Source organism: Trachemys scripta, chromosome 1, assembly GCF_013100865.1.
Source record: "Trachemys scripta elegans isolate TJP31775 chromosome 1, CAS_Tse_1.0, whole genome shotgun sequence".
In the NCBI taxonomy this organism is placed as follows: Eukaryota; Metazoa; Chordata; order Testudines; family Emydidae; genus Trachemys; species Trachemys scripta.
Window position 1 is genome coordinate 58,544,750 of NC_048298.1, and position 26,139 is coordinate 58,570,888.

At 40.1% G+C, this 26,139-nt stretch overlaps 1 protein-coding gene across 1 annotated transcript in view; it reads right to left on the bottom strand.

Moving 5' to 3' along the window:
- Window positions 1-26,139, bottom strand: part of TAFA2 (TAFA chemokine like family member 2) — a 299,467-nt gene that overhangs the window by 17,224 nt on the left and 256,104 nt on the right. The window contains exons 3-4 of the mRNA XM_034770273.1: window positions 15,360-15,512; window positions 14,183-14,307 (exon numbers count right to left, since the gene is read on the bottom strand). Of these exons, the coding sequence (XP_034626164.1) occupies window positions 14,183-14,307; window positions 15,360-15,512 (278 nt within the window). The remainder of the gene's footprint in view (window positions 1-14,182; window positions 14,308-15,359; window positions 15,513-26,139) is intronic.

Consider the following 26,139-nt stretch of genomic DNA (forward strand, 5'->3'; position numbering starts at 1 on the left):
ATAGAGAGCAGTCTGGTGAGAACTATAAGACTCAGGACCATGGGAAGTCAGGTATCTTGGACATATGGGGCCGAATTCTCCACTTCATTACATCAGTATTACACTGATATCATTTCAGTTAAATAGGCATAAAACTGATGTAACACCGATGCTGAATGATGGAAAGCAGAGTTTGGGTCTACTGTACAAGCTAGGAACACTACCTGGATAATAGGGGCAAAAAAAGCCTACTGCTTTATAAGTCCCAACACTTCAAGCATTTTCTTCCCCTCCAACTGACCCGATCTTGGCTCCTGGCTGACATTTCGCTACTGGGCAACTCAAGCGGTAGGAGAAGCTGACAGTGAGATCCTAAAGAGCCAGTTCCTTCACTGTAAAAGGCTACCAAACATCACAAAGGATCTGCCTAGCATTGCTGCAACAAATGGAGAGAGGCTGCAAGTATGTGGAGCTGAAAATGGGAGCTGAGACCTCTTTAGCTTAGCACTAAACCCATTCTATGGGGAAGTGCTGGAGAAAACCAGTAGTGTATGGAAATCCCTGGCTTTCCATTAATGCTTCAGTGAATGAACCAAAACCCTATCTGGACCCAGCCTTCAGGAAGCATCTCTGTTTTTCACCATGGAAGCAGAAGATTGCTCTGCAAACATGAGCATGGTATTTCAAACATGCCAGTGAGGGGAGCTGATAAGCAACTGGAAAAAAAAAATCACAAGAGGAATCTTGTGGGACAAAGGCAGAAAACCCTTCTGTACTGGGCTAAAGAACTGGTGCATCACCATGTGGAAGCCAGAAACGTTTGACAAAGTGACCTAACTAATGACCTATAGTTCAAATACCATTTGATATTTTTTCTGCACATTCTCCTTTGTTTTCAGAGTAAGTCTGGCAATTTTCAAGCTACACAGATGCTAAAATAGGCCTGTATAATGGTTTCAACCTTAACTGAGGAGAGGCTTCCCCCTCTCCAAAATGTATTTAAATATGATACTGTGGTATGTATTGTTACTAATAATATAAAATTGCTTTAAATCTGATTGGGCCATGATTCACAAAGGATTTAACCTCTTAAGGTTTCTGTAGTATCTCTGCTCACACAAAAGTGAATTGAGGCACCTCAAAAAAAAGTTGGAAGGAGAGTAGCCAAAGGGACACGTCCCAGAACAAGCAGCTGGGGACAAAAATCAAACAGGACAGAGCAACCAGCTCCCAAACAGCCACTCACAAAAAATAACTACAGTCTGTGTTCAGAAGCCCTCTTCTTTCAAGGGTTATGTTGACAGGTTCCTCATGTTCAAAAAGCATTTAATGCTGTTCTATCTCCTGACCAGTTCTCTCGGTAACCTCAGCACCTATAGGAACTTTTAAATCCATTTGAAATTGGTAATCTGCATTTGTGAGGACTTTTTAGAACATTTCTATAGCGGTCTTTACTTCTCAAACAAGCTTTCCTGCCCTTTGTGGAAATCTGGCTAAGACTACCCTACAGTAACTCCCCACTTAACGTCCTCTCGCTTAACGTTGTTTCAATCTTGCGTCCCTGCTCCATTACAGAACATTCTAGTTTAATGTTATGCAATGCACCGCTATAACATTGTTTGGCCGCCTGCTTTGTCCACGGCTGGCAGCCCCCCTACGCTCTCCCCCCACCACCACCTCCCGCCTGCCAGTGGACCCTGCAGAGCAGCGCCTCCCCCAGCTCCCCCCACCTCCTGCCCGCGGCAATCAGCTGTCTTGAGGCATTCAGGAGGCTGGGGGGAGGAGCAAGGATGCGGTGCACAGCCTCCCCCCTCCCTCCTGAATGCCGCAAACCAGCTGATTGCTGCAGGCAAGAGGCCGGGGGAGCAGAGGGAAGGCGCTGATCCGCAGGGTCCGCTCACAGGTGGGAGGCGCTGGTGGGGGGCGGGGGGGTAGGGGAGCTTATAGGGGCTGCCAGCCTGTTTAATACCTATATTAAATTGCTTGTTTAAAATTGTTTAAAATGTATATAATACCTTCTGTCTGGCAAAAAAAAATTTCCCTGGGCCCCTACCCCCCCCCCTTTACATTAATTCTTATGGGGCAATTGGATTCGCTTAACATCGTTTCGCTTAAAGTTGCATTTTTCAGGAACATAACTACAACGTTAAGTGAGGAGTTACTGTATTTCACAGCTTGACATTAGAAATGTATATCCACAGGGTCCAACATTGAGATTTGGTGTGTGCAGCTCTGACATTCAAACTTACTTGTATTTAGAAACAGATATCTATGTGCCTGATCTAGGGTTGCCAACTATCTGTTTGCAGGAAACCAAACACCCTTGCCCCGCCCCTACCCCACCCCTGAGGCCCCATCCCTGCCCTGTCCCTTCTCCGAGGCCCTGCCCCCCGCTCACTACATCCCCCATCCCTCCATTGCTCACTCTTCCCCACTCTCACTCACTCGCTCATTTTCATTGGGCTGGGACAGGGGGTTGGGGTGAGGGTGAGGGCTCCAGCTGGGGATATGGGCTCTGGGGTGGGGCTAGAGATTAGGGGGTTGGGTGCAGGTGGCGCTTCTCATCTGGGAGTTGGAGTCAGGGGGTTTGGAGGGTGGGAGGGGGCTCCAGGCTGGCATAGGGGGTTGGAATGCAGGAGGGGTGAGGGCTTTGGCTGGGGATATGGGCTTCGGGGTGGGGCCAGAAATGAGGGGTTCAGTGTGTAGGAGGGGATTCCAGGCGGGGGCAAAGGGTGGGGGTGTGGGAGGAGGCTCCAGGAGGCAGTTTGAGTGCAGGAGAGGGCTCAGGCCTGGAGCAGGGGGTTGGGGCATGGGAGGAGTCCAGGGTGTGGGCTCCGGCCGGGAGGCATTTACCTCAGGCAGCTCCCAGGAAGCGGCTGGCATCTCCCTCTGGCTCCTAGGCAGAGGCACAGACAGGTGGCTCTGCCACTGCCCCTGCCTGCAAGCACTGCCCCCGCAGCTCCCATTGGCCACGGTTCCCAGCCAATGGGAGCTGCGGAGCTGGCACTCAGGACATTGGCAGCGCGCGGAGCCTCTGTGGCCACCCCTACTCCTATGAGCCATAGGGAGATGCCAGCTGCTTCCTGGGATCTGCACAGAGCCGGGCAGGCACCCTGCCTTCCCCACTGCAGGCGGCCAACCAGACTTTTAATGTCCCGGTCAGCTATGCTGACTGGAGCTCCCAGGGTCCCTTTTCAACTGGGTGTTCTGGTTGAAAACTGGATGCGTTGCAACCCTAGCCTGATCCAAAGCATATTGAAGTCCCTGGGAATTGTTCCATTGATTTCACTGGACTGAAGATCAGACCCTATGTACTTGTTCCACCTAAAGATCAAGTAAATGTCTAAAAGTGACCTAAATTGCATCTACAAATAACTGAGGTACAAAATACGTGTGAAAAGGAAGTTAAGGCCAGGTTGGAAATCAGGCTCCGTATGTGCAATGTGGCTGAACTAATGTAGCCAATGGAACCTTACATTTTGCATTTCTGTAGTTTTTGGTATTCAGTTGTATCAACAAAGGGTTTTGCATTTAATTACGTACATGATTTAGATTTCTAGATGCTGCACATTTAAGTAATGAAGATGGGCTGCCTATGGACTCAGTCCTGCTGAAAGAAGTGCAGAGCCAAAGTGCTAGTGCAAATGCTCAGTCCACACTCTGTAATGAAGTGTGCATCTCTGCGTGCCCTCAAGCCAGCCAATTCCAAAAAACACCATACAAGCAAGTATTAAGACAAACAAAGAACAAAAACCAACAGAACCAACTGGATAAGAATATAGATTAAAACAAGCAACCTCACTGCCTGCTTCCCCTTTATCTTGTCCTACCTGTGTCTGTGATTATCGCTTGTCTTGCTTTGGCTAAACTTATATTGTAAGCTCTGTGGGGCAATTATGTTTTTTCTAGGCTTTGTATACAATCGGTGCTATATAAATAGATAAATAACAACCAGCTCTAGGCCCAAATTGGCCTGAAATAAATTAAGTATTGTAAGTAAGGGGGAAGGGGATACACCCAGTGCATAGTAACTTAAATACAATCCATTACATCAGGGATTGGCAACCTTTGGCACGCAGCCCATCAGGGAAATCCGCTGGCGGGCCGAGATGGTTTGTTTACCTGCAGAGGCTGCAGGTTCAGCCGATTGCAGCTCCCACTGGCCATGGTTCACCGTTCCAGGTCAATGGGGGTTGCAGGAAGCAGTGGCCAGCACATCCCTCAGCCCACGCTGCTTCCCGCAGCCCCCATTGGCCTGGAACAACAAACCGTGGCCAGTGGGAGCTGCAGTCGGCCGAACCTGAAGACTGGTGGTTCCACACTAGGGACTGTACTTGAATAAAATGAGAGTAGAGGTAGGCAATGTGTGTAAGAAAACAGTATCTCTTGCAGCCAACTTCCTAGTGCTTCCTGTTGTATGATGGGCTGAGTTTTCTTTGGCACAAAGAAAGTGTTATAGCAGATCAATCCAACATTCTGTCACTGACAGTGGCTAGTACCAGAATCTAACCTCACACAGGGAACGTTCCACCCTATCTCCATTACTGGCTGGTTTACAACATGAGGATTTATATATTTTTCATGAAATACATTTAATCTTGAAAAACAGTACCTGGTGTATACTGCAATTTTAATGATGAGATACTGGGGTGCTGGGAGCAGCTCTGTTAAGCATGTTCTTAGGTGACAAAAAATAAATTCTTTAAAAAAAATTGATTGCCCATAGGCTCTGAAAGAAACTCTCTGACAATAATACTATAATAAAGAGTAATCACTCTTTTCTGTGTCTAATATTTGGCTACAGTATATGCTCATAATTGTGTTATGATCATATCCTTTCTATGAACCACAAAATATTGCTAGACACTGAAGATATGTGTACTGTTTTTATAATCAGAAAGGGAAGATTCTAGGTAGGAGCTCTGCAGTGAAGCAGAGTGATAGAGTAGCTTTAGGGATAACACTGTTTTCTTTTTTTCTAATAAAGCCCCATGTTCAGTTTTAGAAGAAAGCAACTTCTAAAATTATTTTACATGACAGACAACACAGTCATTTTTAGGCTCTATTGGCTTACAATGTCAGTAGTTGGACATATTTCAAATTTAACAATGGCAACAGCAAAAGGCAAAGGAAATCAGTGTGAAATATGTGTCCCCATATTAACCGCAGCTACCCCATTAGTATGTAGTCTATCAGTTAAACTTCAGTATACCGTATATACCATTTTCAAGATCAAATCCATTTAATCACAAATATTGTGGGTTCTAGCTAGAACCCACCATAAAACTTGGAAGAAGGAAGAGGAGGGGGGAAAAGAAGGGATAGTCTAGCAGGAGGACAATGCTTTTTTTCAACCTTAGCAGCAGCACAAACAGAAATACTTGTTCTGTTTTTTTTTCCCCCCTCAGATGCTGCCTAGAGTGCCTATGCATTTGTTGTGATTCAGGAAGACAAATCATCAGCTAACATAGCCACTTCACTGTCACGAACATCAGGCTTGATTTCAAGATAAATTTCCTTTTCCTACCAGATCTGGGGACTCATTCTCAACTCTCTCACACTGCTTCTTTTTATTCATTATCATTCTTCCCTTCCAGGCTCTAAGGATAGTAGAGGGGGCGATAGCAGCAAAAAAGGAGGTTGTGACTGTGGCAGTAATAGCTGTGGAAATATTAATGCTACTTCCTGATGCTTAACATCTTGCTAATTATCACCCTGGCTCTGGCTTTCATTTTTTAGGATGCTTGAGAAGTTTGTGGCAAGGCATCTTTGGCAATAACTGGAGTCCTCAGATTTCATGGACACCACTCAGTGTTATTAGACCAGATTTTGGTACCGACATAGCTCTGGTCTCATTATTTGATTATCATCCCCTAATACTGGACAAAGTCAAGGTACCCAGCTAATTCTTATAGATCTATCTGCTGATTTGAATTAATTGATTACAATGTGGATAAGACTTTGGACCCTGCCAGTAACAGGGGAAGTAGTACTAGAGTAGTTCCATTCTTTTATCTCCAAGAGGACCCAAAGAGAAGTGTTGGGTGATTGTTTTTCTGCCTCAAAGGTTCCCTGGTGTGAAGTGCCATGAGATTCAGCCAAGTCACTTTTCCTGTTCTAATCAGTAGGGGAAAGAGAGATGCTTTTGGCTGCAGTGATATCCAAATGCATCTGTTTTTCATTAGATCTGGATAGGTGTATTTTTCAGCTTGCCCATTAGTAGTTAAGATTGGGGAGTGGAGGACAGATTTTGGCTGAAGCTCAATCCACATCAAACACAGAAAGTGCTGACTGGCAGGGATAAACATCCAAAGGAGATGGTGGAGCTCTTAGAGGTCTTTGTAACAGATAGTGTTTGCTCTACAGTTGTTAGTAAAGTATACAATCTCAGGGACCTGTAGATCCCCAGCTGACTTCATCATGAAGCAGCAGTGGGCAAGGGTGCTTTTTTCCATCTAGCTCTGGCTAAGAGTCTGTAACTTTCCTTTTGAATGAGGACCTCACCAGAGTTCTCTCTGTCCTGTCTCCTCAATATTAGATTATTATTATGTCTTTTACCTAAGGCTCCACACATCAAAGAGCAAAGAATGTGTTTGTCCACTCACCTGATAGAGCTTCTCTCAAGAGACATATGGCAATATATGTGCCATAATATGCATGGGCTTCCAACTATTTTCCAGATGCAATTTAAGATTGTGGTTTTGACCTATAAGCTCTATGACTATTTGGGTCCTTGCTACTTATAAACAGCCTCTCTCCATGCAGTGTGGTTCGCCCAAGTCGCTTTAAGTTAAGGTTTAAGTGGAAGTGGCTGACAGCAGAGAGGTGCCCTAGATCCTGAAACCAACTTCCTCCACCAACTGAACAGATCTCAAACCTACCAAACTACAGGGCCACCTGCAGGATTCAACTATTCTCAGAGGTGTTACACGAGGGGTTAGGAAAATCATGGAACTTCCTTTTTTGATGGAGGAGTCTGTTCCTTTAATTGCCAATATTGTGTCCACATTTAAAGTCATCTAGCTGATGTATTTTTTATTCCATGTGCTAAGAGAGTTTGTGATCAGCTTATTTTATAAATTAAAATACAAATAAAATGAATGCGGCCCCTAGCAGCTACTGTAATGAATTTAGAAACATTTCAGCATCTGTATGTGAGAGAGAGAGGGAGACAGAGCTAAAAATATCAGCGCCATTGAATACACAGCAACTAAAGTGTGTTTATTTAGTTTAGTAGGTTGGTCCCTTTGACCACCCTTTAGCTTTATGCATAGCCAGTTGGTGAGTTTGGACACCATGTCTTCTCTTCTTCCACAAACATGCTGTTTGATTTTTTTTCTTCTAAACTTTGGATGCCATGAAGCAAAATTAGATTACATGAAAAATTATGAATATCTGACTTCAGGCTCTCTCTAATATTGTTTTGGAATGCAGATAAACACACTCAATATGGATTTATCTCCCCCCCCCCCCCGTAATACTTCTATTTCTTTATGTCCCTGCAATATTTATGATTTTTACAGTAGTCAATTTCTGATATTGGTTTGGAATATAGTTACGTAGTAATATATTCAATATTGATTTCTCTCTGACCTGAAGTATGTTTTCCCCACACATTATTAAAGAATACTAGCCCAATTTTAAGAGTGTTAAGCACTCACAGTTCCCACTGCAAGATAAGATATGGGCACTCAGCACTTCTGAAAATTGGACCATGCATTTACAAAAGTTTGCGCCTAATATACATGCATATCTACATATATAAAAATATTGCTTCATTTACATATTTTATTAAGAGAATAATACACGACTGTACTTTATTGCTCACTTCTCTGATTTGATGATTTTCTAAGAACGAGTGAGCATTTCCTGTTATGCAATGTCAGATTTCAGATGCTTTTCCTTCAATAAAATGATTTACATATACAAATATGCCTTGTCAATAGTGGTTTGAAGTTTGAACTCTGGGGTCTCTGTTTTTAGTCATTTTGCAAATTAAATAAGACTAATTATATGTCAGCATTGTGGTTATCTTCAACAGGTGTGAATCAAGATATACCAGCGGAGAATATGCCCTTAACAAAAGAATTTAGATACTTTTCAAATTTAAAAACATAATTTCACACCTACAAGTCACTTTCAAAATGACGTACAGTGGTTGGAAGTTACTGTTGGATGGTATTCTTGGAATTTTGCTCTGGAAGATAGGATTAAAATTCAAAATGATCTGGACAAGCTGCAGAAATGGTCTGAAGTAAATAGAATGAAATTCAATAAGGACAAATGCAAAGTATTCCACTTAGGAACAATCAGTTGCACACATACAAAATGGGAAATGACTGCCTAGGAAGGAGTATGGCTGAAAGAGATCTGGGGGTCATAGTGGATCACCAGCTAAGTATGAGTCAGCAGTGTAACACTGTTGCAAAAAAAGTGAACATCATTCTGGGATGTATTAGCAGGAGTGTTGTAAGCAAGACACGAGAAGTACGGTAATTCTTCAGCTCTACTTCACGCTGATTAGGCCTCAACTGGAGTATTGTGTCCAGTTTTTGGTGCCACATTTCAGGAAGGATGTGGACAAATTGGAGAAAGTCCAGAGAAGAGCAACAAAAATGATTAAATGTCTAGAAAACATGACCTGTGAGGGAAGATTGAAAACATTGAGTTTGTTTAGTCTAGAAAAGAGAAGACTGAGAGGGGACATGATAATAGTTTTCAAGTACATAAAAGGTTATTACAAGGAGAAGGAAGAAGAATTGTTCTCGTTAACCTCTGAGGATAGGACAAGAAGCAATAGGCTTAAATTGCAGCAAAGGAGGTTTAGACATTAGGAAAAACTTCCTGTCAGGGTGGTTAAGCACTGGAATAAATTGCCTAGGGAGGTTGTGGAATCTCCATCATTGGAGATTTTTAAGAGCAGGTTAGACCAACACCTAGGAATGGTCTGCCATGACTGCAGAGGACTGGACAAGATGACCTCTCGAGGTCTCTTCTAGTTCTATGATTCTATGTGACTATTTTGAATTTCTTCCCAATCTTCACCTATTTTTATATGCTGAAAAAATGCACACATCAAAAAGCCACAGCACAGTGCAAATGCATAATTTGCACCCAGATAGAGTTCTGGAACATCCTATAGTACAAAGGTTCTGCTACAGCCCATTAATATACGAGTTCAGAAGTCAAATACCCCTGAGGTTCTGGGTGTTCAGATCCATGGTTTTAATTTTGACCCAGATCTAATAAAAATATCTTCAGATGTGCACAAGAATGAAGATAAGGCACGTGAATCTCATTCTCTGTGCAACTGTGCATCAGCATGCATCTGTACACTCATATTTCCCTTTTTAAAATTAGGTATATCTTTGCAAGATAATGAAAAGTTATTGATAACCTTAATTTGTCAGGGACATCTTCTTGGTAGTAGAAACCATCCTTAGCAATGCAGTTCCTTAGAAAAATATCTTATGGTACCAACACCTACTCTTTTCAGTTTCAAGTTGTTTATGGCAGAATGGAAACACTTTGATCTCCTTTATTTTGTTCAATAACTTTTTACTCACTTTTAGCCAAATGGAATAGGTCACAATAATTGGATGAAACAAAAGAGGAATTTAATTATATACACTCAGAGCAAAATCTAAGGAAGAAGGAAAGAAATGGAGTGGGAAGGAAATCCAAATACTACTTATGTAGTAAAATAGGGAACAACATGATACATCAGAAAACACAAGAAATAATAGTGAACACAAACGTGTCCTTAATACTTTCTGAGTGATAGAGGAAACAAACTCACTCTAACATAATTATATCATATTAAGTGAGCCTCAGGCTAACCATAACTCTTCTAGTAGTCCTACCCCTGTGCTCACATATTTGATGAGGTTGTCCCCTGTCAAAGTCTCTGTAAGTCTGATGAACACTAGAAGTCCCCTGGTCCTTCTTAGAAGCGCTCTCTTTTTTGAACTCCAAGCACTCAAAATCAATTCAAAGACACCTCTCTCCAACTGTAAGACAACAATCTTGCTTCTCGCTGATTTTCTTTGTCAGATTAAATTCCTAACTAAAACTAGTCAAAGTTTTTTTCAGCTAAAGCTTTTGTCTTGGAAAATGAAATGAAAATGAAAAATTTCCACCAAAAAAAATTATTTAAATACATTTTTTGGTTTTCTGACTAGAGAGGAAATTCTCTCACACTCATTTTTTCTAACCTCTCTCCCCTTCCCGCACCCCCGACTGGGGAGGTAGGGGAAGCTTTTTTAAGTGTTGAAAGGTGAACGGAAGTGTTGCTTTGCTTGCTTTATTTTTTCTTCCTTTCCAGTGGAAAAAAATTAAAAAATTGAGAAAAAGAAAGGGGAGACAAGAAATTATAAACAAAATATTTCAAAATGAAATGTAAATGTTTATTGTTTTGAACAAAATATATTTATTTTTTGTCAACAAATAGGAAAAAAGTGAAAACAAATAAAATGAAACTTCACGTAAAAAAAATGTCAACTATCTGTACCTTAACACAATCCTAGAACTGCATCCTGGACCCTATGACGTCTCTGGAAAATCTCTGAGCTATCTTTATTTCATAGGCTTAATAATCTATTTCTAAACACCCTGTCCAGTTCCAGTGCATTGCCTAGGCAGGCATACACTACAATATCGCTGCCTAAAAATAAATCATTATTTTAGCCAGAATAGCAATTTTCTCCTCAGACCTCTCTAAATACAGAGGCAGAAATTCTACCCTTCCAAATATAAACTCCAACAGAGTAAAAAATGTTAATCAGAGATAAGTTCAGACCCCTAAACTCTTCCTCTCCACATTTACTGCTTCTCTCTGATTAATCCTTATTAACCCATTAGCCCTCTCATCTGTTAGCCATACCCTGACATTGTAGGGACTGTGATTCCATTACAACATGATTCCATAATGCCTATTTCTGTATTCTTAGTGTAAATAATATCTACCAGAATATCCTTAAGATTTGAATTCTAAGTACCAGAATATTCATGCTATTCCTAATTCATTATTCATGTATATTCTTCTTAATCTCTGAACAACATACAACACTTCAACCAGGTCACATTTTAGAAAAATCAATTAGTCTTCTCCCATTATTCACCCGCATCCTTTCCCTAGTGACAAATACCACAACCATCTGTGTTACCAGAATTGGGCAAAAAAACCCACCTCCTCCAGAGGCTGCCTCCATTCCCTAACATAATACTCCATTACTGACATCCTGGGGTCTGGAAATCCAGGTGCTGTTTTGAAATCAAATACCTTTGTGGAAGAGGGTTGCTTTGCAAGCGTTTATGAAGCTACAATCTAACTACGATTTTCACATGTATTATTGAAGAGGAAAATTTGACCCAGTGTTTAGAGGTGAATTGAGACCTAATGCATTATATTGCTTTTAGCGAGGCTTTCACAGAAGTTGCTGTGTGTTTAAATCACACAAACTTGCTAGCTCCCTTTGGCTCCCGTTGCTTTTACATTATACATGGCCATCACAAATGGGCTACTTCATTTGACAATAATAAAAGCTTAATATACTTGTTCTCTTAATACTGATTCTTTGCTGTCTGTATTATTTTTCTCTGAATATGTAGTTTATTGGTTCAAACACTTCAGAATTTTTCCTTTCACTTAGAATCTTTTACTATAGACAAGAGCTACATACACACTGCAGCCTCCATACATTAGGGATGAGTACTCACTTTTGATAACAGGGTAACTTTCTTAAGACAAAGAAGACATTCAGCCTCCTAATAGCAGCATAGGTATTCCAGGGCTTCTCAAAATCAAGGCTACTGAAGATTCAGGAGGGATAGCTCAGTGGTTTGAGCATTGGCCTGCTAAACCCAGCGTTGTGAGCTCAATCCTTGAGGGGGCCATTTAGGGATTTAGTTGGGGATTGGTCCTGCTTTCAGCAGAGGGTTGGACTAGATGACCTCCTGAGGTCCCTGCCAACCCTGTGACATTCTATGTATATAGAGAGGCAGGATTAATCCTTCAGAGCCCAGATAGCCAATTGTTAGTTGCAAACTTGAAATAAAGTGTGGGATTTCTCTCAGAACAGCTCTGCAGAAGGGGAGAGGGGTCTAGCTGAGCCACTGGTGAGGCAGGTAAAACTGGAGGGAACTTCAAGAGGCAGGAAATCCCCTGCTGCCACAGGCTAACAGGTGTGGTTCTACCCCCAAGTTGAAATGAGGCTGAAGCATCCATTGCAATGGACCTGTAGGTCTTAGAATGATGATGAATAGAGCCTGGGACCTCTAGAATGCTTTAAAAGTGTCTGGGGAGCGGGAGAATATGATCCAGCCACCTATTACTTATTGTTTGTTAAGTGCTAACAATGAGCTTATATTACTAAAAATATTGCCAAAATGACATAATTGTACAAATAACAACAACATTTATACCTAACCTTGTAGTAGTTGGACAATATAGTGCATGGTACTTTACAAATATATAAGGAGGAAAATCCCTGGCCAGAAATCTTATCTAATTTAGACAATTCACATGTAAATAGAGCAAAACAACATGGTAGGAGGGTAGGGGGAAGAAGCCAAATGCCAAAAGAAGAGGAGAGAGGGACATGAACTAGTCACATTTTTTCCCAATTTCTTTTCCATTTGCAGTTAGTTACTGTTGTTAAATCATCTTCCTCTAACTGGATATATCTCACACACATACACAACATACATAATACTTATCTAGAGTGAGTATGTGTGCACACCTTACATATATACATACACACACAGTTAGCTGGGGGCAGTACTCAAGCAGAGATTAGTGTTTTGAAAAAGGATTTAAGAAGGAAGAATGGAATAACTTACACTAATGAAGTACCTTTCATCCAAAGAATGTCCAAGTGCTTTTACAAACTCAGACATACAGACACCATTCAGCCACCTCTGGGATAGGCAGGAGATAGCCAGCTGATAAATAGGACACTACAGTACAGTGAAGGGAGGGGAAATATTTTGTTCTGTGTCACAGGCTCAAAGAGACACATACACAAAGTAAAGTTCATGGTAGCCAGTTATGAATCAATCCTGCAAACAATTATTCATGTGACTAACTTTAACCATTGCTACTCACATAAGATTTACTTGTGTGTGCATTTGCTGGCTGGATCCTTAATTTGCCTCACAGGAATGAAAACTTGAATTGAATATGCAGGGATTTGAAGCTGTGGTTTCTGGAAGTCTGAGCATATAATGCTTAGTATTATCTAGGTAATCTGTTATTCTTTTGCTTGTGTTAGCAATTAGAAAGCACAGGTTTACTTTGTTTTCAAAGAATCATGTAAAACAAAATGTTAGATGGATTCCTACTAATGCAATTTTGAACAAATAACATAATAAGTGTCAAATGGGAAAGGGAACATATTGCACCACTGTCAAAATTTTGTAGTAATTCTCAGTCTTACAAGACATAAATAACCAGAAGATTATTCTGTAATGACACAGTAAATGCTTACCATATTCAACAGTTTCTGTGTAGAGATATGATAATTCCAAGCAATTGACAAAAGTGCATTTATTTTATACCTTGTAAATCAATAGGATTTGGAACATTGCAAGGAGATTAGCAGGGTGTGCTGGCTTTTTTTTTTTTTTTTTTTTTTTTTTGCGCAACCAGTCATAGAGGGACAAAAAGATCAAATAAAATATAAATTATTAGTAGTAGCAGCTGAGAGGGGGTTTATTCTCTTCTCTGCAATGCCCAGACCTGAAAATGACAGGAACAGTGCACACTATGATCAATCAACTGCAAAGTATGCTGATGGAAGTGTACAGAGTCAGGAAACCCAACCTCAATAAAACTGCCTACCCACAGCTCATTACTCTTCCAGGCTCTTTTCTTTTGAGTGTTTACTTAGGGCCTGTGTGTTAGTTTTCTGTTGGTAACAAGTGATGCTGGTGTACTTATTCGCTACACCGATACTGACTTGGACTCCTTATACATTCCATGGGTGGCATACCCGAGACCACTTATCCACTGACACTTTAAAAACTCTTGCACCCCAATCTGGGTCTATGCTGGTTATGTGATATGTATGTATCTCTTCATCCTTGCAACCGATACCTGTAATCCCTCATAACTCAAGCCTGACCCCAGATGTACAGTACCTTCCCTCTTAACTTGTGTATATTTAATTTTAAACATTAACTTTAATAAAATATTTATACCTACCCTAGTTGTTTTCACTTTATTCCCAGAGGAACAGCTCCATCCTTTCCGATCTGGAAGAACTTTACATTCCTCCCCTTCAAGACATGGTTGCATGTGGCACCACCATTTCTGTTCCACTATTGAAGCTATGAGAGGGGGAAACATACACATTTACATGTTCAGTAAATGGCCACTTTACATCCCCTATTATATGGCAGCATCAATTTTATTCTCCACAAAATTTTTAGAAAAAAGTATATTGACCAACAACTACACTGCAAGTCAGAATCTTCCTAAATAAATAAGACTATTTGTCAAGGGCATTGTGTATGAATTTGGCACCAGCATCTCTTCTTAATTATTATTGTTATAACTATTTTTTTCTACATTAGTTACATCTGTTTAAATTTATCTTGCTTCAAGAACAAATTTCACAGCAATCCTTTTCAATCACCAATTCTTCTTTCCTGGTCAGATGTCTAAGTTTTTGGCATAATCTCTTCTTTTGAGTTAATGTATTGTGTTTGAAGTTCTGTACATTCAAGGTAAGATTAAATGTATTCCCTGAAGATGACATACATACAGCTTCTATGACAGCAAACACAGAAAAAATAATTTGTGTAAAGGGTGAAACAGCCTTGTCCTTTTTCAGAGAAAGAGTTGTGCAAAATGAGCCAATATTTTCCCAAATAAAACCTATTTTATGCCAGTTTTGTTTGCAGTATTAAGATTGCACTATGGATAGCAAAAACAACATTGGTCTAAAAAGCCTAAAAACGAGCAAACTATGCTCTGCTTGTTTGTTTTTCCTTGCTTTGTGGCAAAGTAACAGATAAATAAAGTATGAGACTGCAGCATATGAAAATAATATGTTGATGTAACTTATGCATAAACACTTTTAATTAAATTAACTTGATACAACACTAAGAGCATTCTATTATTTAGATCACATTTTGATTCTCAAGAGGTCCGTTTCACTGTCATCTAATGATAGTGTTTCCATAAAGCAATAGCAAATAATTCATTTTTCATATTCTCCTCTCCCATTCATCTTGGAGACACCCTTCAAACCTCAGAATCCTTTCTAACACTTTTAAACACTGCTCGGTTTAAAAGAAAGATTCCTACTTTTGACACTAAGCATTACAAAACTCACTAGCAAAAATACAAGAAAATGAAGTAAGAGAAGTCATCGCACCATCAACACAAGAAGGAGCTGCTCTGGTGGTACCCGCTACCTGCCCAGGAAAGCAGGAGCACTTGACTGTCTGTGACCTTTCTTCTATCTTGTTCTTATTACAACATCTGTGGAGAGCCACCACCTCACAGGTTCCAGTTTTAACATGGTGAGCTGTGCAAACAAAAAGAAGACGGTGATGATGGTGATAACATTGCTCGGTAGCATGGTACAGCATTTGTTTTTATTAGAAATATGTTACATTTAGCTCTATAAAGGGATCTGCAATACACACAATTAAAATTCCAATAACATCAACTCTGTATGCAAAGCTGATTTCTTTTCTAAACATAGCATAACTGCCTCGGACAGAAAATGCTTGGTGAAATAAGAACAATTAGAGAAGAATGCACATTGCACCATTTCAGTGGAACAAAATGTAGAGGCACTGAAAAAGCATCATAGAAAAAATATATATTTTCAGAATAGCATAGACACCTGCAACTCCATATAAACCTAATATAATATACAGGCGCGTCTCATCTTACGCGCATTTAACATGCACGAATTCAGCTTTGTGCTGTCGGCAAAAACAAAAACAAAACAACAACAAAAGAGAAAAATAACCATTTAAATACTGTACCTGTAGTGCGGGCAATTCTGACCGCCATTACACTCAATGTAATTTTGACTATACACGATTTTTGCTTTATGCGCTGGCAGCGGCACGTAACCCCAGCGTAAGATAAGACTCGCCTGTATTTTCTTAGGGTGACACTCCGAAAAGAAAGTGCTTCAACATTAAAATACCAGCATGAATATATATTTTGGAATGCATACATTATAAATGTAAGATAACCACATGTCCCCAGACAGATCCAGTTTTTTATATGATGTCCCAGGATCTTCCTTTAAGTCACCTGAAATGTCCTGGTTTTTCTTTGTTTGTTTTTTTCATTTCACTAGTCAATTGGTACAGCTCCATTAAGATGATGTGGCAGGATTTGGGAATCCTATGCACGGAATATGATCCCCCATCATGTCATGTAGCTCTCTGCTTTGTAGTGCAAAGCAGGGTTGGGGGGCAGTGGATCAATGACTACTCGGACACACTATCCATTCTCTCTTGTTTCAGGGTCAGCTAACCAGTCACAGGAATTACTTCAGCCCTGACGCTACAGCAGTCCCAGGAGAAGATCTGCCTAGGGGAAAGGTTAACTATTTAAGGTATAGTAACTAATTATGTATCATTTTCATTTCATCAAAGCTTGCTGAGACTGCAAGCTGAACCAATGGCTGCTAGAAATTGTAGGGCAGATCACAGACAGATCGTAAAACTACTGCTAAAGTACCGGAGAGTCACTGTCTACACACAGGACTTATATTGTACCCAAATGAGATTGTGAGATGTTACCTTGAGGAGACTGCTAGAAAATATTACGTAAAACTTCCTTTCCTCAGGTCTACACTGTCTCAGCCTTGGATAGCTCTATTTGAATCACATGGAGGGGGCACTGGAGAGGTAGCAAGTGCAAAATATTTTATGAAATTTTATCAAGAATGCGGACTCTGTCATCCCCTTCCTACCCAAATTCCAAAAGTTGGTATGTTGGCAGAAGGTGACCTGAATTGGAAAAGCAAACAAATACAAAACTTGGGGCGCTAATGGGAGACTTGCCATGCAGGACTGGGCCCTTTTACAAGCAGCTTTGATTTTGCCTTTTCTTCGAATGCTACAGTATATGGGGAATCTATAACCGTTCTCAAGCACACTACCCTCTCTGGCCAGCAGCCTATATTCTATAGACTATGAATTTAAACTTCCACCCTTAACTTGGGGCCATTGCCAGGCCACAGTAACCCAAGATGAGCACTAAAGAGATTGTACTACCCATAAAGACAAAGCAGAGACTACCCATAAAGACAAAGCAGATGCTCATGGTGGAAAGAAGCGGAAGCAGGGCCATAACCATACCTCTTCTTTGACCCCTTTTCAGAGTCTTTCTTCCTGAAAGAACAGGGAGCAGGAACAAGCAAATTCCTTCCCTCCCAAGAGTGCAATGACAGCTATTGTAAACTGTGCAACCACTTGATTGCCACCCTTGTCTATGCACAGCCATAGAGGGGTAGCCCACAATCCGGCTCTTAGTCACCAAAATGGAAGCTACTGCTTAGAACATTATATTCAAGCAATCACGTTTTTCATTAGAACAAAGCCAGTCAAACAGCTTGTGATCATTGTAATCACTCTCTACACGTTTCAGTTTTAGCATCACATTGTACAGTGTCAGGTTGTACAGTGTTACAGCTGAAATGATATAACACAATGTGACTGATCAAACCAAGGTCATGCAGATTATGAAAGGTGACATATCAGGTGAGAAATTCAAAAGAAGTTCCACCTTTTGAAAAATCGAACTTGAGTAAATGTTTTTCTAGGTTTTAAAAGCTTTAACTATTGCTAATAAAATTGAGAAAGAGGGATGCTTCTCATGCTATCTACCTGAACTTTTCTAGAAAGTTAGTGGGGCATGTTATCCCAATACCCATGAGATTTTTTAAGCGGATATTTTTAGGCCCATTGGTACAAAGTAACCACCATGAAAATTATTTTACATGGGTTAACATTGCATGTTAACATGTTGACTCGAAGAATTACATACATTTTTCTCAACTAATCTTTTATGTTTTATAGCGAATAGAGAATTTTGTGTATACAGTAAAATAAATTACTTATACACTATATTTCTTATATATAATATGTAGCATGAACATAGAATAGACACACATACCTGTTCTGAAAAGTTACATTCATTTTTATTATAATGGGCAATTACGCATTTCAAACCCACACACACTAACACAAATTCATTTAACTGAGTTGACATGAGATTCATATAACAAACCTGACACTGAAGCTATAAAAGAAAGTAAATTTAGTGTCAGGTTGTGAATTTGTTCCTGCTTATTTTTTTCTCTATTAGATTTCAGTCCTTATTTGTATTCTGATTTGTCTCATTGATTCTGAAATTTTGTTTGCCTCTATGCTCTCCTATTTAACAGTTTTACACAGCTTGACTGGCTCTCTAGAGATTCCATATTACACCTTCTAAGCAGAAATAAAACATCACCTACATGCACCAATAGTCGTCTGAAATGCAAGCTAGTTAGTGGATTTAGGTTGTTATATAATGCTTTGAGGAAAAAAATAACTGCTGAAACAAAAACTTTTCAAGACAGCTAATTTTTTACTTTGTAGTCATTAGAGAGAAAATGGAGCATTTTCCAAGGCTTTTATGCCAAAGTAATCTAAATGAAACGATCATTTACGTTTGTGAATGGCAAAGAAAAGCATTTCAAAAGATGCTGTGATATGTGAAGACTAGATTAGAGCAAAAAATAACCAAATGCCAATTATAGCATTTCAGAGACATTTAGTAAAACTGTTTCCATTTTTGGAGGTAGAAAAATAAAAATAAAACCTTCCAGAAAAGGCTACTCTATCTCTTCAACACATTAAAAATCTAGGGCAACTATCCTCTAGTTTCTATTTACCATCTAAAGTATACCGTGAATGTTCCTAGAGAGGAAATGTGGGAATTTCAGTTCCTTGTGCTATCAAATAATTAAGTTCCAGTGCAGTAAGTACAATATCTGTCACATTCATGTAAACGAAAGCCTCTATACAGTAGATAAAGGATTTCCCTCAACCTAATACAAATTAACCTCATTAAACCGTTGAACCATTCCAAACTGAGATAGTAGTTTATGAGAGTCACATTTTTGGTTTTTTTCTTCTTCAAAGTGTCCGGCTTGCTTTACAGAAAGTATTTGTGAAACAATGTCCTTATTGGAATTCTACAGAAATTCATTATTCAAAAATACACCTTATGGACTCAATCCTGCAACATTTACTAAAATGAGTTATCCTTATTCACATGTAGGGTGACCAGATGTTCCGATTTTATAGGGACAGTCCCGATTTTTGGGACTTTTTCTTATACAGAAGCCTATTACCGCCCACTCCCATCTCGATTTTTCACACTTGCTATCTGGTCACCCTATTCACATGTCTAGTTCTATTAAAATCAGTGGGACTACACATGTGAGTAAGGTTTGCTGAATCAGGCCCGAAAGTATTTGTGTACATACAACAAAGTGCTATTAATACACATAATAGTTCCAGAATATATTATGTAACCTTAGAGTGCATTTAGAAAAGAGAAATAGTCATGTCATTACCCTGTAATGGCATGAGCTGTAATTAATCTGCCACTTTATGGTAGTTTTCATGGAGTTTAATGGTCTGCAGTTATCATATAAAGGAGTATTTACACAATATTTGTACCCTGAAATTTAATGTGTTACCAGTTATGCTAATGAAGAAATTAAGGCTAGGTAGTTATCTCTTAATATGTATGATATTAAAGAATGCTTTTAAATTCAACAAGAAAAGCTCTCTAATCTTTATATGCTATACATTCCAGTTTATACATAAAAGCCAGTTATTTAGTTTAAAAATATATTTATTCCCAAGTGTTAGACTCTACCCTCAGATTAATATGATTTCAATGGGATTCGCATACATGCATCTGGTAGCAAAATTTGTTTAGCTTTTTGGGGTTTTTTGATGCATGAGATTAGTACTTTGCTTTAACAGACATGAATATATTATATGCAAGTCACTAAAATTATGCATGAGGGTGGGGCTCATGTGAACTCCACTCTTCAATATTCTTTTTATTATTTTATACTACAGTAGTATCTAAAGATCCCAATGAAGTCTGGGCCCCATTCTGTTACATGCTGTACAAACACAGAGTAATAGACCTTAAAATCTTAAACCCACATCTGACAAAGAATTATATGTATGCTTAACTTAAGCAGGAACGGCGCCAGGGTTTTTGGCGCCCTAGGCGGGGATCCTTCCGCGCTCCCAGTTGGCAGCGGCAATTCTGCGGCAGGGGGGTCCTTCCGTGCTCCCGGTCTTCGGGGCACTTCGGTGGCGGGTCCTGGAGCGAGTGAAGGACCCGCCGCAGAATTGCCGCCGAAGACCCGGAGCGCGGAAGGACCCCCCACCACTGAATTGCCGCCATCGGCGGCAAAATGCCACCCTCCCAAATCCTAGCACCCTAGGCGACCGCCTAGCTTGCCTAAATGGAAGTGCCGGCCCTGAACTTAATGCACTGTGAGTCCTATTGAGGTGTATATGTTTTTGCAGGATCATTGCAGAATCAGACCCTTAGCTGAAACAAGAAGCAACAAATGGGTGACACAAACAAAGGGAGAGGGAAGGGTAAAAGCTTTGTTTTTCCATGAAGTTTAATTCCAGTGATATCTGAAGTACAGTCTGCTAGTATGGGCCTCCCAGTCTTCTCTGGCCTAATGGACAAGACATCTTATACAAAATAAATGCAGTGATTCTGTCCTTCAAACCTTTACTCGTGTGAGCAGTCTTTATTCATGCAAATATTCCTTATCCACAAGAGTCGTTACAGTAAGGACTAAAATGGGACAACCGTGAAAGCAGTCCCATACTAAATTCAGCTGGTTACCAATCTGCCACATTCTTGCATGGGTTACAATGAGTGATTATTCAAAATTCTTCCCTGATAATGTCTAAACAAGTCTGACTTTTTACTGATAGAAGAAAAAATAAAACAAAATTAGTAGTTTGACTATAACTCTTCCAGTTCTAGCCCTAAATCAGCATATTAAATGACCAGAAAAAGCACTGGTGTTTTTTACATGGAGAATGTTTGCATTGTTCATGCTGATTGACATGGAAAGCAAATGTAGGTTATCTTGCCTCTACACTTCAGCAATTTCAATATGTCATGTCAGTCTCGCTGTGTCACTCTAGATGGGAAGGATATGAATACCTCTGCAAAATTAGGGGGGAAAGTCCTAGTTGCATAGTTTTTAAAGGCTATATTAACAAATGCTAGTAGCTGCAAGAGTATACTGTAAAATAAAATATAAATCTGTAGCTGAGACAGGCTTTCCAACTTAGCTTTTTCTGTTGAAGGCCAAATAAAGATTTGCAAAAAAGAAAAATACAGAATATTTATTTTATGTGGTTAATTTCAACATCTTTGTGTTATGTTTACCCAATAGTAGCAAAGGCGAATTTTGTGTTGGATTAATGAAAACTGTATAAGCAATGGTTTACTTATATTAAAGTCAGCTTTAATGAAGATAACCCATTAAGGGCCTGATCCAAAGCCTACTGAAATCAATGGAAAGTCTCTCATTGGTGTCACTGTGTTTTGGATCAGGCCCCTAAGGACAGAGTTAGCCAATTATATTGCTATGAAAAACCGTGGAGCTTAGATTACCACTGGGACAGTCTCTCTCACAACTGCACATACCAGGGACATGAGATGATTTCAGTGTCTAGGAGAGAGGACTGCAAAAACCGGGCCATATTCAGCCTTAGTTTATGTTTTATACCCATGTGAGGCAACCTTGTGATTCCCATGTCCTTAGTGGTGACAGTGAGGCATATTGTGGTAGCGCTGTGTCTCAGGACAGGCAACTGTTACAGTCCTCATGCTGCATCATTTTCCAGATGTCACAAGGAGTAGCACAATAGAATCTGCCATATAACAAATAATTTCATCCTGCCCTTTGCGCCCTTCCATACTACTACTTAAACAGCTCTTTAGATATGTTTCCCACAGATGTGTTATTCACTCTATAAACTAGAATCCCTCCTTCAGAGGCCTTCATTTATGTCATATACAGGAATTCAGCATACCCAGGTAATTCATAGCTACAATACATGTGCATGAAAATGTACATGTATATTTCTCCTGTGAAGTAACCTTTTCCACCTTTTCAGAGTCTAGTATCTTGATCATTTATTTTCAAAGTATCTATAATATACCTTGTGCCAAGTCATAGTAGCCTTGCAAGGAAATGCCAGAAGACAGAGAGGGACCAGGGAGCCCATCCCACCCCTGGTAATCACACAGGGGACAACCACAAATTGGAGGGCTGCTCACTTATGAACATAATGAGGGAGGCTAGTAAGGTTTTGTGTCTGGTGGAGAGGGTCATGGACATATCCCATTCTTCCATGCACTATTTTGTGACTGAGGGGTAGTGTTCACAGAGTGCAGTGTTCATCTGAGGAACAAGTGAAGTATCTCCCCTTGGCAAGTGTAGGGAGAATACCAGTGATGGGAAGGAAGCATATGGGGGTATGGCAGGACTGCACTGCACTTTGGTAAGCCCTGGCCAGTGTCGTGGCTGCTAGGGGTTCATTTCAAGCTGGCATAACTGAGGCAGCTCTAAGTTAGACTGGAGGGGGGCAAAATGGCCCCTGGGCAGTCCCAGTATTGGGGGAGAAGATGGTATAAAGATGCCAAACAGTCATCTCGATTTTTCCCTCTTCCTTTATTTGTGCAGAGTGTCATTCTCACATAGCTGATGATTGAGCCCATTATTATTAATGAACATCTGGAAGAAAAAATAAGCAAGGAAGGGGAGAAAGAGAGAATGTTAATGTAAGCTTTAGCAAAACTTTTTTCTAACACGATCATGCCACCAAGAAGCAATAGGCTAAGAAATCTACACTGACTAGCAAGGAAAAAGCTTACACTGGAAAGGTTTATGCTCAGGCTCATAAATCAACAGCTATAAAGAGGCACATTCTAAAATATTCTGTAAGAAGTGGAAGAGAAGAATTGCTATACCAAATCAGAATGGTCCACTGTAGCTCGATATACCACTCTGTATATAAGATTATGATAAAAAAAAACTATAATGCATGACATGGGAAATTCCTTTCTGTTCATATACCCTCAGTCCCTTAAAAACTCATCTCACTCTCTGGCATATGAGGGCTTATTCTAGGGTTGGACATTTGACCAGTCCAAAAACAACTTGTCAATTTGCCTGTCAAATATTGTCAAATAATGTCAAAAATTGTCAAATATTTCAAAGTACTAATTTATTAGAATAGTAACAAAGAGTAAGACTTTATTATCTCCAACAGGGTTAGCCTTTGATAGATATGTATACCCAATTACAAAAAAGTTACTGAATTGAGTTATTTTTATTCAGAAAAATGTGAAAGATGATTAAATTAAGTTCTAAAAAATGAAAGAATGGCACCATGATGCAACACAAAAGGTAGGTGTCGCTTACATCAGAGCATTCTTGCTAGAATATTTGGCATTTGACCATGGTCAAACAATAGGCGGTCAGTTGACATTATCTGACTGGTAAACTGACCAGCTTGCCAAGTCTACTTATTACATATTTAACTTTATCCTAAACTTATATAGGTGCAAGGGTTATGGAAAGTCAGTTTTCAAACCCTGCAACACTATTTGTCTCAAAGTCTTCATGCAGCAGAAAAGTCCAGTTCAATCCTTGAGGGAGCCATTTAGGGATCTCGGGGGCGGGGCGGGGGGAACCGTCAGGGACAGTACTTGGTCCTGCTAGTGAAGGCAGGGGACTGGACTCAATGACCTTTCAAGGTCCCTTACAGTTCTATGAGATAGGTATATCTCCATGCACACGCAAAGTAGAATATGCTGTGTAAAGAAACACTTCCTTTTAACTGGCTTAAATGTACAGCACTGTTTTTAAGTTTCCTCTAGGATCCCTTTTTTCTTGTATGGTCTAACATCATGGGACGGGTTTTGAACTAATCAGTTTATTCACTTGAATCTTTAAAACAAATAAAGGAGCAGATACTTTGTTTGACCATTCAGGTAGGGTTTGTTTTATTGCCACCCAACAGCAAAAGCAGGTCATTTGTATACATTAGACCCTGCATATCTCAAACAGCAGCCCTACTAGGCTTCTTGGATGGAGCATAGTGCTTCCACAGAAAGCCATTCTAAAACTCAAAGGAGTAATTCTTGGTAAGTGTTTATCCTATAGATATTAACCCAGCTACACTTGGTGAGCTACCTCTACCATGCAATTAACCTACTTAGTCCAGTTAGATGAAGGATGGTAAGCAGAGGTTCACATGACACTGTGCTGACAGCATTCCTGGTAGCCTTTTAAAAACAAAGCTAAAGAATGGTTTGCCATAATCACATTGCCAAGCATGCTTTACTGCATGGTGCCAGAGTAAAATTTCATCCATCAGTTGTCTGCCAGCCACCAGTTATAGCCATCTGTGTGGGAAGACTTTTGCCCCTTTGGGAAAAACATCAAGAAAATTACGATGTAAGCATTCTCTTGAAACCAGCTCACTAATAACCCCAATGAAATCAAGCCCCAGATATTCCCAAGGCACCGGCTGGGTTCTGAAATGGAAAACAGGATTAAGTACTCAGTTGACTGAGAAAAAGACTTACTGGAAGAACACAGCAAACTGGCTTGGCCCCAGCTGAGCATGTAATCTTTACTCAACATAAAACCACAGATGGAGTACTTCATGTAGAATCTCTTAGACCTGGCGAGTTCTGAGCCATCTGACTTTATCCTCCTAGACTTATTGAGGCTAATTTTATTCAATCAGTCCTTTGGCATTGCTGAGCCAATCTTCTCTCTCCCAAAAGTCAACGCATTTTTATGGCCGTGTCACAGATGAGGATTCACTAGAAAAGCTATAATTGCATATACAGGAATAAAATTAATTCATCCTAAAACTATCCTGAATGAGTATTTCCACTCTCTCCAGTAGACACCCTGTTAGCATATATATTTGTCCTTTTGAGGCATTACTTTCAGTTAGAAAATTGCATGTTGGCTGGGCCCATGAAACTGCATACAGCTCTGGGACAAGGGTTTTGGGGAAGAGTGTCAGTGATAATTTAGTCTTATCATAGGCTCACACAGGAGCAGGAAGAGAGGAAGGAACCTTTCTACATTTGTCCAGCTCTAAAGACCAGCTAGAATTGCCTCTGCTGAACTTGGGAGAATTCAGGACTGCTAATCAGTTGCAGCCAAGAGTGGCAGCAATGCCCCAAAGAAGATGTGGGGTGGGAACAGATGGAACCATGCTGCTGTTCCTCCCCTGGGGCTAGCCAGCAGAGCTAATCAACCATGTGAGGCCAGCATTGCACCCTTTAAAAGGGTGTAGCAGTTTGTGTGCTCTCCTGTGTATCAACAGTGGATCTGAGCTTCATGACATATTTTGCTTCTGGTAGGTAGAATATCTCCTGCACATCCACTCGGTTGGTGTATGTAGCTCTGGTTCTCAAACTTTTTGTATTGGCGACCCCTTTCTCACAGCAAGCCTCTGAGTCCTACCCCCGTTAGAAATTAAAAACACATTTTTTTATATTTAACACTATTTTAAATGCTAAATGTAGAACCCTCTTATTTAAAATTAATTCTCACAGCTTTTAAATTAAGACTAAAATACATTTTATCAAACTATTGTTATAAGCAGAAAAGGGTTTTTTTTAATAGTTACTGTTTAATATTGGGGGGTCGTGAAGAAACATTGTCAATATGTTTTCACAGATGACTTACAAGTGCAGACTTCACAGCAGACTTTCTAGCTAGCTGGGAGGCAGTGAAAAGTGATATTAACAAACATACACAAGTACTCCTGTTCTTCTTTATACAAATATCAAGTATCAGAGGGGTAGCCGTGTTAGTCTGAATCTGTAAAAAGCAACAGAGGGTCCTGTGGCACCTTTAAGACTAACAGAAGTATTGGGAGCATAAGCTTTCGTGGGTAAGAACCTCACTTCTTGCATCTGAAGAAGTGAGGTTCTTACCCACGAAAGCTTATGCTCCCAATACTTCTGTTAGTCTTAAAGGTGCCACAGGACCCTCTGTTGCTTTTTACAGATTCAGACTAACACGGCTACCCCTCTGATAC